This window comes from Phyllobates terribilis, unplaced genomic scaffold, assembly GCF_046119375.1.
Source record: "Phyllobates terribilis strain yellow unplaced genomic scaffold, ASM4611937v1 Scaffold_2__4_contigs__length_985480577, whole genome shotgun sequence".
Taxonomy (NCBI): domain Eukaryota; kingdom Metazoa; phylum Chordata; class Amphibia; order Anura; family Dendrobatidae; genus Phyllobates; species Phyllobates terribilis.
Window position 1 is genome coordinate 202,859,323 of NW_027362762.1, and position 17,542 is coordinate 202,876,864.

General features: G+C 49.4%; 1 protein-coding gene across 4 annotated transcripts in view; it reads left to right on the forward strand.

The window, feature by feature from the left end:
• Nucleotides 1-5,525, forward strand: part of FMNL3 (formin like 3) — a 110,995-nt gene extending 105,470 nt beyond the window's left edge. For 2 of the 4 annotated variants that reach the window (XM_073663813.1, XM_073663815.1), the window contains 6 exons: nucleotides 382-542; nucleotides 993-1,094; nucleotides 2,359-2,451; nucleotides 2,541-2,664; nucleotides 2,875-2,986; nucleotides 4,073-5,525. In XM_073663813.1, coding sequence (XP_073519914.1) covers nucleotides 382-542; nucleotides 993-1,094; nucleotides 2,359-2,451; nucleotides 2,541-2,664; nucleotides 2,875-2,966 — 572 coding nt within the window. In that variant the 3' untranslated portion in view covers nucleotides 2,967-2,986; nucleotides 4,073-5,525. Of the gene's footprint in view, nucleotides 1-381; nucleotides 543-992; nucleotides 1,095-2,358; nucleotides 2,452-2,540; nucleotides 2,665-2,874; nucleotides 2,997-3,510; nucleotides 3,558-4,072 lie in introns of all 4 variants that reach the window. The other 2 variants (XR_012274409.1, XM_073663814.1) reach the window with 2 other exon arrangements.
• Nucleotides 5,526-17,542: the final 12,017 nt, after the last annotated feature.

Below are 17,542 nucleotides of genomic sequence, written 5' to 3' on the forward strand. Positions count from 1 at the left end.
GAATTCAGACTCGCTGCAGATGATTGGTTGGAAATCCTGTAACATAAATCTTCTGATATGTAATGCATGTGAGAAGATTCCATTGGTGAAGGTCTATGATCTGACACTGCGGCTGAGACAGATCTGACAGAAGAAATCTCAGATCCATGAGATTCTACTAAAAACCTGACTCCACATTGTAAACTACTGACCCGGATTATGAGGCTTTCATCTTTGGGCCCAATAAAGTGCTGTACCTTGTGCTACTAGTAATATATAACGGGAATATAACGCTATCTATATAGAAGTCTATCCTTGGGGATACACACGTCTCATGCTTTGGCTACGACCCGTCTGTGGTTCTGTCACAGTCACCGGTATACTTCTGTTTTGTGCTTTCAGTGTCTCTGGAAAATGTCCTATTGGATGTCCGGGAGTTGGGGAAGGGAATGGATCTGATCCGTAAGGAGAGCAGCCACCATGATAACAGCGTTCTGAAGAGTTTTGTGAGCACAAATGAAGGGAAACTAGACAAGCTTCAGAAGGACGCGAGGACTGCGGAGGTAATGATGCTTGTGGGAGATGCTATTCAGCTCAGACTGTATATAGTATGCTGGAATGATAATAGTGTGATTATTTGTATATATGACCCCTTTCCTGTGATAATTGTAAAAGATTATATTGATGTAGGTATTTGCATTTTTCTCTTCTGGTACCAACATGTGACAACGTGCTGTGTCAGACTGTGGTTCTCCAAGAAATCCATATTGTCTGGGCCTCTAGACGTCAGTGTCACTTCTCTTGCTTTCTGCCATTTTTTTATCATTATGTGTATTGTTTTTTCCTGCTTTCTGGGACCGTTCGGTGAGGGTATTTTTAGCAATCCATCCCACTGTGATTCCTGCGTCCCATCCTTCCCTCCTCTGTGCCTGCAGGAAACGTAGACTTGTGAAGTTCTGCGCGCTCTTAGAAGAGAACAGTATCTCCAGATCTCTCCTCTTTCTCCTCTGCAGGAAGCGTACGCAGCTGTGGTGCATTACTTTGGAGAAAATCCAAAGACAACGCCGCCCTCTGTTTTCTTTCCAGTGTTCGCCAGATTCATCAAATCATATAAGGTACAGAAATTAACCTCGTGTCACAGACTAGTGTGCAAGCCTGCTGGATGCTGCAGAAGCACCTGTGTTTAATGTGTGTCCTCGAAACCCAGAAGAAAGGCTCTTTCCTGTGATTGTTCCAGCAGGAAAAGGTCCTTAGGGTGTGGTCACCTGAACAGCAACTGCGTGACCGCTTTGTCCAGTGAGTGGGACTCATTCAGGATAGACATAAACTACACGCTGATCTACTCCAGAGTATATGTGCAGCACGGTGGCTCAGTGGTTAGCACTGTTGCTTTACAGCGCTGGGGTCCTGGGTCAAATCCCACCAAGGACAACATCTGCAAGGAGTTTGTATGTTCTCCCCGTGTTTGTGTGGGTTTCCTCCGGGTTCTCGGGTTTCCTCCCACACTCCAAAGACCTACTGATAGGGAATGTAGATTGTAAGCGCCAATGGGGACAGTGCCCATAATGTCTGGAAAGTGATGCGAAATATGATAGCGCTATATAAGTAAGAATAAATTAAATTATGTCACGTCTACACTTTAAGGTGTAGATTTGCAAATCTCAGGCATTATTATTTATATAGTGCCATAATATTTCAGTGTTCTTTAGAGGGAATATGTATGAAGAAATATTATAGAGTTAATTATTCAAGAGGAATGAGGGTCCACACACAAAAATAATGGAGTAGCACAAGAGGTAAAAATGTTTTGTACAATTTTCTACCTATCTTTTATAACAAATGGGGTAGTATACAGTAATCAGCCAGTGTCTGTGATATGAAGTGCATCGGGGTGTGAGAAGTGTGCGAGTTACTGCTCAATAAAGGGATGAGGTTCTGTGGAACAATGATGAAAAAGCAGGAGTCACTTAGTGAAATGTCATAGGCCTGCCTAAAATATGTTTTTTTAGGGCACGCTTAAAATGTGGATGCCGAGGATTTGATTGTCTGGGGAAGAGTATTTCGGAGACCTGGTGCAGCACGAGAGGAGTCCTGGATACAGCAGTGCAGGGCTTGATTTATGGACTATATTAGTCTTAGATCATTAGTATAACATAGCAAGGGTAAGTTGTAGACAGATGAGGGAGGATACACAGGGAGATAAAGCACGGTGGAGGACTTTGTGGGTGTATCATGATTTATTATGGAAACCTATAGCACAGTGCTTAGTGGAGTGCTCCCCTGCCAGTATGGTAACGATCAGGATAAGAAGCTATGACATGTTCTGTCCCACCATGTGTTATGGTATAGCTAGTTTACAAGGCACTTTTTTCCATACAGGATGCTGAGCAAGGCAATGAGATGAGGAAGAAGCAGGAGGAGGTATTACGAGAGAAATTACTAGCCCAAGAGGCAAAGAAGATGGACCCTAAGGTATGAAGTAGGAGATGTTATCAGCCCCAGGCATGTATTGCTATATATCTTCAGTGATCAATGGAAAGTATCTCTTATTCCTCCTCCAGTCTCCAATGCAGAAAAACAAGCGTCAGCAGCAGGATCTGATAGCTGAGCTGCGAAGGCGGCAGGCCAAGGACCATCGCCCTGTGTATGAAGGAAAGGATGGAACGATCGAGGACATAATCACAGGTGGGTTTCTTTTATAGGAGAAATTCTGTATTTTTGTTTTTTTCTACAGCGATCTCAAGCACCCCATGGAGTTAATGCTCCATCCTAAAGTCTGCGCTCCTGGGGATGTCTACTCCTTGTGTTGAGACTTTTTTTGTCACTGGTAATTGTCTTTATTTGACCATGTATGTGTATCTCTCTGTTTCCCCAAACCCTCATTGATGACTGCAGTCCTGAAGAGTGTCCCCTTCACAGCCAGAACAGCCAAGAGAGGCTCTCGGTTCTTCTGTGATACATCCCTTTTTGAGGATTCAAACTGTTAAGCCCCAGTGCCTTTTAAAAAGTATGTGAAGGTACCAGCCCTCTCCTCCTGCATGCATGTCACCTCCCTCGTTCAGCCGCGGATGGCCCTCTTGGACAACGCTGGATGCATGCCCACGCTCTGTGCTTTAACTTTGTTGCCACTCTACTAATGATTTGCAATGCACCCGACTGCATGTTCTTCTCATGCCTGGATATCTACACGCATTTATAATGTTCTCTCGCCGTCTCATATATGTAATATTTTCTGGGTATGTTACATATATACACGCGCCTTTATTCTTTCTGAAATTACAGTCAGTCCAATGGAAGATGTTTCTTTGCTTATTACCCTATTTCTTCACCAAAATCCGTGTGATAAGTACCGATCTGTAAGCGTAATTTTATGCGAACCAGGTGCCCTCCCTACGGGTGAAAAGAGTATCCAAGGACTGCAACTCTCTGCACGCTGAAATCTCGGTTTCATTACTCATTTTCTTGACTTTGGGAGCAGAATAGGTTGTTCTTGTTTCTTTATATACATCCATGTTTTATTTTATCTCTCAGATTAGCCCCAGGAAGATCGATCTGTAGTATCCCTCCTATTGCAGAGGGTAAGAAACTGTCCAGAAACGGCTGTATGTGCACCAGCTAATGCGGGCTATGTGGCTTCTGATTCATGTAATAAGTCTGTGTTTGCTGCACTTTGCACATTGGTACCATATGCAGGTCCTCTCCGAATAAGTTAGTCCAGAACATTTCGCTTTCCATTATGGAGCCCCGTTTACCTAGATCAGGTGTTGCCCGGTACACTGGTGGCACTGAAGTTGCTACATAGGATTGTATTGCAGGACTAACGTGCTAGCTTTGCAAGAATTGTTATAACTAATGCCTCAGTATATAAACCCAGCATTAGGTCAAAGGTTAGTATACGACTAGTGAGGAGGTTGCGATTTGATGTCACTTTATTTATTACCCCCATACCCTTTAATCCTATTTTGCACATTTCATGTTCTCTCAGAATACTGGATAACCGCCACTAACTGCTTCTGCCAATCTGCTTTCCTCCATTTTTTTTCTAGCGTTTTCTTTAGCTCATCAATTTTTTTTATTGCTTTCTATCTTTCAGACCTCCGCAATCAGCCGTACAGAAGAGCGGACGCGGTCCTCCGGAACGCCTGGCGACGGATCTAGCACTCCCAGAAGTCAGGCTGCGCTGTGTAATGCCCTGCGGGTCCATAGAGCGCTAGAACTTGGCAGTTTATTCTGCACTCCTCCCTCCATTCCACATTGTAAGGGAAATGAAGAAGCTGGGACACTTTGCCGAGGAGAAAAAGTGCCTTATTGTTACAGTATTATAGAACTATTTTTTTTTCTTTTACTATTTATATATTTTTTTTTAATGTTTTACTGTTAAAAATGTAAATATTTTGTAATATTCTTTGCTGAATCTGTACTGGCTGCTGTAGGCAATTCTTATTGCAGAGAAAAAAGTGCCTTGTAAGTGTTATAAAGTCTGCGGGAGGCTAGTGTGAACACTAAAGTGGTGCAGCGAGTGGAGTAAGGGGTAGGGGAGGGGTCGGTAATGTTTTAGAAGAATCTCACTCTGACGAGGTCAATGGGACTAGAGTCACATTACTTTTAAGAAACTGTAACCGGTAATAGAGATGGTAAAACAAAGAATTTGCTAAGAAAGTTGTGAAGTGACATATCAAGTGTTAGTGTGGAAAGTAGGCAGATGTAGAAATTCACGAGAAGAACGAAGGGGAATAATAATGGTAAGTAGGTAGTGGTGGGACACCTGTCGTGGGCACAGAAATGCCATTTCTTCAGTTTCTGCCTTGCTCTAGAGCACGGTTGCAAAACTCCAGTCCTCAAGGGCCACCAACAGTCCATGTTTTCAGGATTTCCTTAGTATTGCACAGGGGATGATTCCAACACCTTGTGCAATGCTAATCCTGAAAACATGGACTGTTGGTGGCCGTTGAGGACTGGAGTTGTGCACCCCTGCTCTAGAGCCAGGATATGCATGGCATACGTATATCTCATCTACCATGTCCGTGACTGTTAATACGAGGATCCTGCTCGCACTAGCTTTGTGTCATACCTTACTATCTGCATATCTATGTAGATGTCCACTTTACTACGGTTGATTTTTTTTTTTTTAACCCTAGATACTGTCCTATTTGTAAGTGTCTACTAGAATGGAGAGAATCACATTAGGTGGATTGCGCTGCAGGAAATACGGCACCTTTAGAGCTTCAGATAAGGTTTTTATTGGTACCAATGCATTTCGGCCTCTGAACCTATCTGGCTTTTATCAGGTCGATGGGCACAAGCATGATCCTGCCAGTGTTACGGCATTTCTCTTCTGACACTGGCAGTACTTGGCAAATCTAAATACCGTGCAACCAAGGATTAGTAAATTGGACATCTACCCTTTTAAATCCACTATGCACAGACCTCACAGAGTCAGCAATTACCAGTCTGCACACAGGTTTTTTTTTATTATTGTATATCAAAATATATATATATGTATTTTATCTCTAGCTGAACTGAGTATCTAGCAGTGCTATCCCATTCCTACCCATACATACTTCACAATGAAGTTTTTCTTTATATTTCGGTAGGTTTGGGATTTGGGGTGCTACCCTACATCTGTGTCTAGGGGGGCAGTAGTGTGCCCTTTGTTTTTAATTTTGATAAAGATAATTTATTTCTAAATTGTCCAAATCTGGAGCTTTATCTATACAGTCTTAGAGCAGAATCGGATCAGTAATTGCCTGGAGCTTTTCTTGAACGCCGGGCTATCTGTAACACTAATTGCCAAAGTCCTTTTTGTCAGTTTGCTCAGTTCATAAAAAGAATTGTATTTTTAATATAGCGCTAAGCAAGAGGTATTTTTATTAGATGGAGAAAAAAGGGGCTACAACTTTTAAGTGACACATTTTGCTTTAGAAGAGAGTAATGAGCTGCACATTGTGGGGAAGCAGCGATATGATGTCTATGGGCTGTGTCCTGTATCTGAGACATTCCCCGTCTGTCCTGTCGCTCGTGCCGAGTACATTGTCATGTTTTTTAGGCTTTAGTTGCTTTATTTAGTTATGTTTTAACAGGTATGTGTCATTCATGTAAAGGTTTATGTAGTGAGGCCAGCGTCATTTGAAAATGTGCTCAAATCTGTGCTTGCATATCCTACGCCCAGAAGGTGAGCGTAGGGACCAAACCCAACGCCCAGAAGGTGAGCGTAGGGACCAAACCCAACGCCCAGAAGGTGAGCGTAGGGACCAAACCCAACGCCCAGAAGGTGAGCGTAGGGACCAAACCCAACGCCCAGAAGGTGAGCGTAGGGACCAAACCCAACTACCCAGAAGGTGAGCGTAGGGACCAAACCCAACTACCCAGAAGGTGAGCGTAGGGACCAAACCCAACGCCCAGAAGGTGAGCGTAGGGACCAAACCCAACGCCCAGAAGGTGAGCGTAGGGACCAAACCCAATGCCCAGAAGGTGAGCGTAGGGACCAAACCCAACGCCCAGAAGGTGAACGTAGGGACCAAACCCAACGCCCAGAAGGTGAACGTAGGGACCAAACCCAACGCCCAGAAGGTGAACGTAGGGACCAAACCCAACGCCCAGAAGGTGAACGTAGGGACCAAACCCAACGCCCAGAAGGTGAACGTAGGGACCAAACCCAACGCCCAGAAGGTGAACGTAGGGACCAAACCCAGCGCCCAGAAGGTGAACGTAGGGACCAAACCCAGCGGACTGGGTAAGACATGGTGACAGAGCTCTTCTTCTTGAAGGTGGTAGAAGCCATGTAGACATGCACCTTATGGTCCACACATACAATGTATCAGCTTTTAGAACAGCCATATCAGAGATTTCTCCACACATACATTGTGCTATTGTATAATGGAACAGATCGTATTGTTTCAGAACTTGGCATTGTCTCTGTGGCAGATCTGTGTCCCGGAAATGATGGCTGTGACCCGTCTGGCCAGTAGCACAATCTGTTTCTCATCCAGCCTGTATTTTAATCATTCCAGGGTATAAAACTGTAACTGTTACGCATGTGACATACATTCCCAGCCTCCTCCTTTGCTAGAAGCCGGTGGCCTTGTGGAGGACATGTTTCGGCTATGGAGAGGCTCCAGTGCCTTTTCTCGGTGTATTCATCTTGTACAGTACGTTAGATGCCAGTACTTGTCTGATACAGGTCATTTTTTTTTCTTTCTTTCACTTCAGATTTCAGGAACGTATATAGCTCTCTTTATGTTATTGTGTTTTATTTTACTGACAATAAATGTGCAGAGCCCTAATCTTCATGTGTTGGTGTGGTGTCCCTCCAGCTGCGTCATAGTCTCCGCCAGGGGCGGACATATCATTGTTGCGACCAAACAGAAGCCAAAGAGGTAGGGGGGCGCATTTCTACCTCCAAACCTGTGGAATTGTGCATTATGATCAACTATTGGACCGCAAAGGACCCATACATTGTTCATGCACAGGGGCCCTTTTTTGTCTGTGTTCGTCAGTGGTTTCCGCAAATAGTGTGCGGCCTCTTCAATATGATCACCCAAAACTGCATTGAAAAATGATCTATTAATAGGGATGAGCTTCTCACAAAAGAAGCATTTAGGGAATTGCATGCACTCAATCTAATATACACTATTCATTACAGACATTAAGGATGTCTCACGCCATTGTTGTTTGATATTTGTTTTTTATATGTTACTTAGGGACCACATTGTTTATACTTGGCTGATTACAGGTTCCAAATCTTAAAGGCGAGTTCTCAAACTTAAAGGGAACCTGTCACGTCCTAGTTGCTACGTTCACTACCCCCATTGCTTTGTTAGTGATGCAATGTGCATCACTAACAAGCTGTTTTCATGAAAATTGGTGCACATTGCATCACTAACAAAGCAATGGGGGCAGTGATGATAGTAACTAAGACATGACAGGTTCCCTTTAAAAGTCATCCCCTATCCAAGGAATAGGCGATAGCTTTCAGATGACTGCAGATCCGATCACTGTGGCCCCAAGTGATTACAAGAACTGGGGCTCTGAGAAGCTCCGGCTGAATGGAGCGGAGGTCAATCATGGGCACTGCTGCTCCATTCATTCTAACAGCAGCACTCGGCAATCGCTGGCTCTTCCTTTAGAATTAATGGAGCAGCCGTGCACATGATTAACCTCCACTCCATTCAGCCGGAGCTCCTCAGGCCCCCAGTTCCTGTTAAAGCTGGGGTCATGGTGGTCAGACCCACAGCGTTTGGAAAATTATCCCCTGTTCTATGGATACTTAAGAACTCCCCTTTAAGAAGTGTACCTGCCCAGGTAAAAAGGGCTGGCCTTCATTTCACCCACACTCCTCGCCCTGGCAACAGACATGGTGGAGGAGTGGGCCTTCTCCTTTCTAACACCTGCACCTTCAATCCAATTCCCCCTCTACCCTCCCTTATCCTCTCATCTTTTGAAGTGGATTGTGTCCGTATCTACTCTCCCTCCAACCCCCAAGAGGCCATCATATAACGACTCCCGGGTCCTGCCACTACCTTTATTGACCAATTCTCCACCTGCTTTTTTACTTTCCCTCTGCTGACATTCCCACCATCATCATGGGTGACTTCAACATCCCCACTGACACTCGCCAGTCAGCAGCCTCTAAACTTCTGTCACTTGCTTCATCCTTTGGCCTCACTCGGTGGTCCTCTACAGCCACCCACACAGACGGACATACATTAGACCTTATCTTCACCCGCCTCTGCCCCCTATTTGACCACCATCTACTTACATTCTCTTCCCTGTCCTCTTCATCTACCCCTCAAGTCCAGCATCTAGCTCACCCCCGCATAAACTAAGCACACCTAGACACTCACACACTCTCCAACTCTGTCCTACCGTTGTCCTCCATATCTTTACTCCATGACTCAGACACTGCCACTGTTTTGTACAATGCTACACTCACATAAGCTATTGACTCAATCGCCCCTCTCGTGCATGGCAGTGTGCGACGAATGAATAGACAGCCCTGGCACACCAACCTCACTAAAAAGATGCTGCAACTGTCCAGGGTTTCTTCCCTCGGTATCACATACCTTGCCCTCACCTGGATCTACTCATACCTCTCTAACCGCACATTTAGCGTCTCCCACTCCCACACTACCTCCTCATCCCATCCTCTCTCTGTCTGAGTCATTCAATGCTCTATCCTAGGACCCATACTCTTTTTCCATCTATACTGTAACGGGTCTGGGAGGCGGAACCTCTGAGCAACTATACAAGGAGGCGGCCCTTGTAAGGAAGCGGGTGGCGCCCAGGGAAGACGGGCAGGTAGTCACAGCAAGTGACAGGGACAGTCTCTGGGTAAACGGGCAGGTGGTCACGGCAAGTGACCGGGACAGTCTCTGGGTAAACGGGCAGGTGGTCACGGCAAATGACCGGGACAGTCTCTTGATAGGCGGGTGATCACGGCAAGTGACGGCAGAGCCTCCAGGTAGGCAAGCAGGCTGGTAGCAGGTGGACGCTCCCAGGTGAGCGGGCAAGAGTCTCTGGACAGGCAGGTGGTCACAGCACGTGACGGCAGGGCCTCCAGATAGGCTAACAGGCAGGTAGCAGATGAGCGCTCCCAGGTGAGCGGGCAAGAGTCACTGGACAGGCAGGTGGTCACAGCACGTGACGGCGGAGCCTCCAGGTAGGCTAGCAGACAGGTAGCAGGTGAGCGCTCCCAGGTGAGCGGGCAAGAGTCTCTGGACGGGCTGGTGGTCACAGCATGTGACGGCGGAGCCTCCAGGTAGGCTAGCAGACAGGTAGCAGGTGAGCGCTCCCAGGTGAGCGGGCAAGAGTCTCTGGACAGGCTGGTGGTCACAGCACGTGACGGCGGAGCCTCCAGGTAGGCTAGCAGGCAGGCAGCAGATGTGCGCTCCCAGGTGAGCGGGCAGACGGATCCATAGACAGACTGGCAGGGCTGGTAGGCAGACTGTCGGACCGCAGGAATAGAAGCAGGTTGACACGAGACAGGCAGGTATCAGACAGGAAACTGGCAGGAAACTGGCAGGTAACTGGAAACGGGACCTGAGGGCTGAAGCAGAGTGATGAACTGTGCTACAACATTGCTCGGGCACCTCCATTTTGGAGGAGGTGCCTTAAATATGGTGAAGTCCTCCGGCCATTGGCCGGGGACTCCTTAGGACGGCGCGCGCGGCCCCTTTAAGAGAGGGGGAGCACGTGCGCGCACGCCCTAAGCACTGTGGCCGGGAAGGAGCGCGCGCTGCTAGCAGAGCGGGAGGAAGACGCCGGGCACGGAGCGGAGAGGTGAGGGGAACAGCGTCCCTGCCTAGCAGGAGGCAGGGACGCCGACGCTACAGTACCCCCCCCTTTAGGCCCCCCCTTTTTTAGGCCAGACAGGAATTTAGCAAGGATGAGAGGGGCATGGATGTTCTCCCGGGGCTCCCACGTTCTCTCCTCAGGACCAAACCCCTTCCAATCTACCAGAAAAAAAGTCTTTCCTCTTACCCTTTTGGTGGCCAGAATGTTCTCTACCTCAAACTCGTCTTCAGCAGAAACCGGAGCAGGAGGCGTACCTGTAGACTTGGAAAAAGAGTTAAGTACCACGGGTTTGAGGAGAGATACATGGAAGGAGTTAGGGATCCGCAGGTTGGCCGGGAGTTTCAATTTATAGGCCACCGGGTTGATCTGTTTGATAACCTCCAGTGGGCTGATGAACCGAGGCCCTAACTTGTAGGAGGGAATCTTGAGCCGGACATACTTGGACGAGAGCCAGACTTTATCTCCAGGACGGAATTGTGGAGGATCCAGGCGTTTTTTGTCAGTGTGTTTTTTCATCCGCTCGGACGACTGAAGGAGTGCGGATCGGGTACTCTCCCAAATGGAGGAAAATTCGCTAACGAGAGATTCCGCAGCCGGATTATCCACCGAGGTGGAGACGGGAAATGGGATTCGAGGATGCTGACCGAAGACTACAAAAAACGGGGATTTGGAGGAAGATTCGCTCTCGTGATTGTTGTAAGAGAATTCGGCCCATGGCAGGAGATCCACCCAGTCTGAATGGTGGGCATTAACGAAGTGCCGGAGGTAACTAGTCAGGTTCTGATTGATCCGCTCCACTTGACCATTGGACTGTGGATGGTAAGCGGAGGAGAAGTCCAGGGTGACGTCTAGCAGTTTACATGTGGCTCTCCAGAAGCTAGAGGTGAACTGAACCCCACGATCCGACACGATGTGGAGAGGCAGGCCATGAAGACGGAAGATGTGGCGGATAAAGTCTTTAGCCAGCTCGGGTGCAGACGGGAGGCCTGGCAGGGGAATGAAATGAGCCATTTTGGAAAAGCGGTCAGCGACCACCCAAATGACTGTACAGCCGGCAGAGACAGGGAGATCTGTTATGAAGTCCATAGCTATATGCTGCCAGGGGGCAGCAGGTACTGGAAGAGGAAGGAGGCGACCGGCTGGCAGGTGTCTCGGAACCTTGTTGCGGGCGCAGGACACACAGGCAGAAACAAAGTCTATTACGTCCTTGTGCAGGGTAGGCCACCAGTAGTGCCGGGTAATAAGCTGGAGGGTCTTTTTCTGACCGGCGTGGCCAGCTAGTTTAGACGAGTGACCCCAGTGTAGGATCCTCTCCCGATCAGGTACAGTGACGAACGTCTTACCGGGAGGGAGACTATTTAGACTCACGGGAGCCACCTGCATTACTCTGGCGGGATCGATGATATGTTTAGGTTCCTCCTCTAGATCAGACACCAGGAAGGATCGGGACAAGGCGTCCGCTTTGATGTTTTTGTCAACCGGGCGAAAATGAAGAACAAAATCAAAGCGAGCAAAAAACAAGGACCACCGGGCTTGGCGCGGGTTAAGTCTCTGGGCACTCTGGAGGTAAGCCAAGTTCTTGTGGTCAGTGTAAATTATTACCGGGTGAAGAGCCCCCTCGAGCAGGTAACGCCACTCCTCCAAAGCCAGCTTAATGGCCAATAACTCTCGGTCTCCAATAGAATAGTTGCGCTCAGAAGAGGAGAAGAGTTTGGAGAAGAAGCCGCAAGTTACCATTCTCCCGGAAGATGATTTTTGGGTAAGTACCGCTCCGGCTCCAGAGGAGGAGGCGTCAACTTCCAGGAAGAACTGCTTGTTGCCGTCCGGGCGATGCAGCACCGGGGCGGAAGAGAAGGCCTGTTTTAAGGAAAGAAAGGCTTCCTCTGCTGCGGGCGGCCATTCTCTGGGATTAGTGCCCTTACGGGTGAGCGCGGAAATTGGGGCAGTCCGGGAAGAGAAGTGCGGTATAAAGAGGCGGTAATAGTTGGCGAAGCCCAGGAACCGCTGAATAGCCTTCAACCCCTCTGGTCGAGGCCACTTCTCGATGGCAGACAGTTTCTCAGGATCCATTCGTAGGCCGGTCTGAGAAATTATGTAGCCCAAAAACGGAAGCGAGGTCTGCTCAAAGAGGCACTTCTCATATTTAGCGTAGAGGTGGTTCTGCCTGAGCCTGAGCAGGACCTGACGAACATCCCTCCGGTGAGTCTGGAGATCCGGAGAGAAGACCAAGATGTCGTCCAGGTACACCACTACGCAGGAGTAGAGAAGGTCCCGGATGATGTCATTGACCAACTCTTGAAAGACAGCGGGAGCGTTACAGAGACCAAAGGGCATTACCAGATATTCATAGTGGCCGTCCCGGGTGTTGAATGCCGTCTTCCATTCATCCCCCTGACGGATACGAACCAGGTTATACGCCCCACGGAGGTCCAGTTTGGTGAAGATTCTAGCCCCCCTCAGGCGGTCAAATAATTCAGAAATGAGCGGGAGGGGGTATTTATTCTTCACTGTAATCTGGTTAAGGCCTCTATAATCTATACATGGACGGAGTGAGCCGTCCTTCTTTTTGACGAAGAAGAAGCCTGCTCCCGCCGGGGAGGTAGATTTCCAGATAAATCCCCGGGCCAGATTCTCCTCAATATATTCAGACATGGACCGGGTCTCTGCTGCGGACAAAGGGTAGATACGCCCACGGGGAGGAGTAGAGCCAGGTATCAGGTCGATTGGACAGTCATATGGTCTATGAGGGGGTAATGTCTCTGCTTCTTTTTTATTGAAGACATCCGCATAAGACCAATAGGGAACCGGTAGACCGGGTAGACTGACTGGGGTAGGAGAAGGACGAGCAGGATGAACGGGAACTAGATAAGTCCTATGGCAGTCCTGTCCCCAGCGAAGGACTTCTCCGGTCTGCCAGTCTAGCACGGGTGCATGTTTCTGGAGCCAAGGTAGACCCAGCAAGAGTGCGTGAGAGAGTCCAGGTAGAACATGAAAGGAGATGCTCTCAGAATGCAGCATTCCCACCTGCAGAGTTATGGATTCTGTGATGAGTTGGATGGGATGTGGTAAGAGGCCCCCATCCACGGCGGCGACAGATAAAGGTACGGCCAGAGGTTTAGTAGGAATGCGGTACCTCTCTACCAGGGATTGAGAGATGAGATTACCAGCAGCTCCTGAGTCAAGTTGAGCCAGTTCGAAATAGCGGTTCTCTCCGCAGGTGATAGAGACTGACAGCATCAGGGATGGAGAGGGTTTACTTTTGTCTAGGGCGACCTCTCTGAGCGACCCTAGACACAGGCGTTTCTCGATCTCTCAGGGCAGGAATGGATCCGGTGCTCCTTACTGCCACAGTAGAAGCAGCTCCCCTCGGCACGGCGTGAGTCTTGACGGGTTTTGACCATCTTGGTCTGGTCGAGCTGCATAGGCTCAGGTGAGTGTGCCTGGGGAGTAACGGAGGGAGTGAGGGGTTTCTGGAAAGTAGGGGCTAGACGTGGAAACCTCCTCTCACGGGTGACCTCTTTGGTGCGCTCCTGGAACCGGATGTCAATCCGGGTGGCAAGTGTTATCAAGTCGTCGAGAGTGGTAGGAATGTCCCGACCGGCGAGTTCATCTTTAATACGGCCGGACAGACCCTCCCAGAAGACAGACACCAGAGCGTCGTTATCCCAGGCCAGCTCCGAAGCAAGGGTACGGAACCGTATGGCATATTGGCCCACGGTGAGATCTCCTTGACGGAGGCGTAGCAGAGACGATGCGGATGAGGTCTTCCGTCCGGGTTCGTCGAAGACTTTCCGGAAAGCCGTGAGAAAGGCTGGCAGGTCTGACACCAGGAGGTCTCCTCTCTCCCATAGAGGATTTAGCCAAGCCAGTGCCTCCCCCGTGAGATGAGACATGATGAAGGCAACTTTGGCCCGGTCGGAGATAAACTGGTGGGACAGGAGTTCAAAGTGCAGGGTGCACTGGTTTATGAAGCCCCGAGCTTGAGCGGGGTCGCCTCCGAAGCGAGGAGGTGCAGAAAGCCGGTGTCCGGGGCAGGATACCATGGTATTGGTGGGCAGCGGCGCTGCCGGGTTGCGAGTCATGACGCTAGCGGTGGTTGCTGGTGGAGCAGTCAGAGTGTCCAGGCGAGAGTTGACATTCCGCAGGTGACCCAGGATGGACTCCTGTTGGGACCTCTGACGGGACAGTTCATGACATAGGTCCGAGAGCGAGGGAGCTTGGGTGCCACCGGGTTCCATGGCCCGAGCAAACTGTAACGGGTCTGGGAGGCGGAACCTCTGAGCAACTATACAAGGGGGCGGCCCTTGTAAGGAAGCGGGTGGCGCCCAGGGAAGACGGGCAGGTAGTCACAGCAAGTGACCGGGACAGTCTCTGGGTAAACGGGCAGGTGGTCACGGCAAATGACCGGGACCGGGCAAGAGTCTCTGGACAGGCTGGTGGTCACAGCACGTGACGGCAGGGCCTCCAGGTAGGCTAACAGGCAGGTAGCAGATGAGCGCTCCCAGGTGAGCGGGCAAGAGTCACTGGACAGGCAGGTGGTCACAGCACGTGACGGCGGAGCCTCCAGGTAGGCTAGCAGACAGGTAGCAGGTGAGCGCTCCCAGGTGAGCGGGCAAGAGTCTCTGGACAGGCTGGTGGTCACAGCACGGGACGGCGGAGCCTCCAGGTAGGCTAGCAGGCAGGCAGCAGATGTGCGCTCCCAGGTGAGCGGGCAGACGGATCCATAGACAGACTGGCAGGGCTGGTAGGCAGACTGTCGGACCGCAGCAATAGAAGCAGGTTGACACGAGACAGGCAGGTATCAGACAGGAAACTGGCAGGTAACTGGAAACGGGACCTGAGGGCTGAAGCAGAGTGATGAACTGTGCTACAACATTGCTCGGGCACCTCCATTTTGGAGGAGGTGCCTTATATATGGTGAAGTCCTCCGGCCATTGGCCGGGGACTCCTTAGGACGGCGCGCGGCCCCTTTAAGAGAGGGGGAGCGCGCGCGCGCCCTAAGCACTGTGGCCGGGAAGGAGCGCGCGCTGCTAGCAGAGCGGGAGGAAGACGCCGGACACGGAGCGGAGAGGTGAGGGGAACAGCGTCCCTGCCTAGCAGGAGGCAGGGACGCCGACGCTACATATACCTTTGGCATGGGACAACTCATAAAGTCCCATGGCTTCAAGTACCATCTATACACTGATAACACTCAGATCTACCTCTCTGGCCCAGGCTCAGGCCCGCGGCTGTCCAGAGTCTCTATCAGCCATATCCTCCTTCTCCTCTCGCTTCCTTAAGCTCACCTGATCTATCACAATAAATTACATCACGCTTTCCCCTGTACCTGAAGTCTACTGCCTCGGAGAAACCCTCAACTCTGCCGTGTCCTTCAAACCGCACATCCAAGCTCTTGCCACCTCTAACTCAAAAATATTTCCAGAATCCGTCCTTTCCTCAACACTCAATCTACTAAAATAATAGCGCATGTATTCATCATTTCCTGCCTCGACTACTGCAACACCCTCCTCTGTGACCTTCCTGCTAACATTCTCGCACCTCTCCAGGCTGTCCTTAACTCTGCTGCAGGGCTAATCCACCTCTCTCCTCGCTACTCCTCTGCTTCTCCCCTCTGCAAATCCCTTCATTGGCTCCCAATTCCCCAACGTATCCACTTCAAGCTACTACAAAGCCATCCATAATCTGTCTCCCCCATATATCTCTGAAATAATCTCCCAATATCTCCCACCACATAATCTCCGGTCTTCCCAAGACTTTCTTATCTCCTCCACACTCATACGTTCCTCACCCAATCGCTTGCAAGACTTCTCCCGAGTATCCTCCATCCTTTGGAATTCTTTGCCCCAACACGTCTAATTATCTCCTACATTCGGAACTTGCAAGCAGAACTTAAACTCATCTCTTCAGAAGAGCTTCCAGACGGTAATAGCCCCACTGCCTCCTAACCACTTCCAGAGCTGCCTTCTCAACAACACCGGAGCTGCTGAAACCCCAGACCTACTGTCTCCTTCCCCATTATCCTATAGACTGTAAACCCTCAAGGGCAGGGTCCTCTCCCCTCTGTACCTGTCACTATTAAGCCCCCGTCTCACATAGCGAGATCGCTGCTGTGTCACGGTTTTGGCGACGCAACAGCGACCTCACCAGCGATGTCGCTATGTGTGACACTTTGCAACGATCAGGCCCCTGCTGTGAGGTCGCTGATCGCTGCAAAGTGTCCTGGACCATTTTTTGGTCGTTGCTCTCCCGCTGGTCAGCACACATCGCTGTGTGTGACCAGCGGGAGCAGCGATCAGGCTGGTAACTATGGTAAACATCGGGTTACTAGGGGCACACGCGCACCTAGTAACCAGCTGTTTATCATGGTTACGAGCCTGCTACGGTGAGCGGTAACCTCCCGCTCACTGTAGCAGAGTGGTAACCATGATAAACAACGGGTTACTAGGAGCGCGTGTGCCCCTAGTAACCCGGTGTTTATCATGGTTACCAGCCTGCTCCTGCTTCAGTAGGCTCGTAACCAGGAGCAGGACATCGTGGAAAGATTCTTTCCACGATGTCGCTGCTCCCCTGATCGTTGGTGAGCCTGCCTGTTTGACAGCTCACCAGCGACTACATAGCGATGCAGCAACGATCCCTGACAGGTCGTATCGTTGTCGGGATCGTTGCAGTGTCGCTAAGTGTGATGGGGCCTTTAGTTTGCTCATTGTAATTTCTACTTGTGTTTTGTATGTAACCCCTTTTCATGTACAGCACCATGGAATCATTGGTGCTCTAAAAATAAATAATAATAATGATACAATTTCTTAAATGATCAATGTCTTTTCAACAAACTGTGCATAACTCAATAGTACAAGCAAATATAACAAACTTTGTAATAATTCTGATCAGTGAAATCTGGTTCTTTCTCCGCTTATGAGCCACTTTTTTTCTCTCTTCCCTGCCTCCTTAATTAATCCTCCCCTCTGAAAAAAAAAGATCATATCAGTCTTGGTCAAGACAAACTGCAAGTACAGTGAGGTGTCCGGTTACACCTCCTATTACATTCTATGGAGAGGGGAGCAGTGAGGAGCACTCAGCACAGTGAGATACAAGCAAACAGAGAAAGATGGAGCTGCAGCTCCAAGCTCCTATTTTAGGTAACTCCAGAGCTGCATTCGCAGCCACGCAGCTCAGTATTGCTGTATAATGCCTTTCATTCTGCTTCTTTTGTCTCATGTGTTAGGCTGTGTGCCCACGTAGCATTTTTCAAGCATATATGCTGCGGAATTTC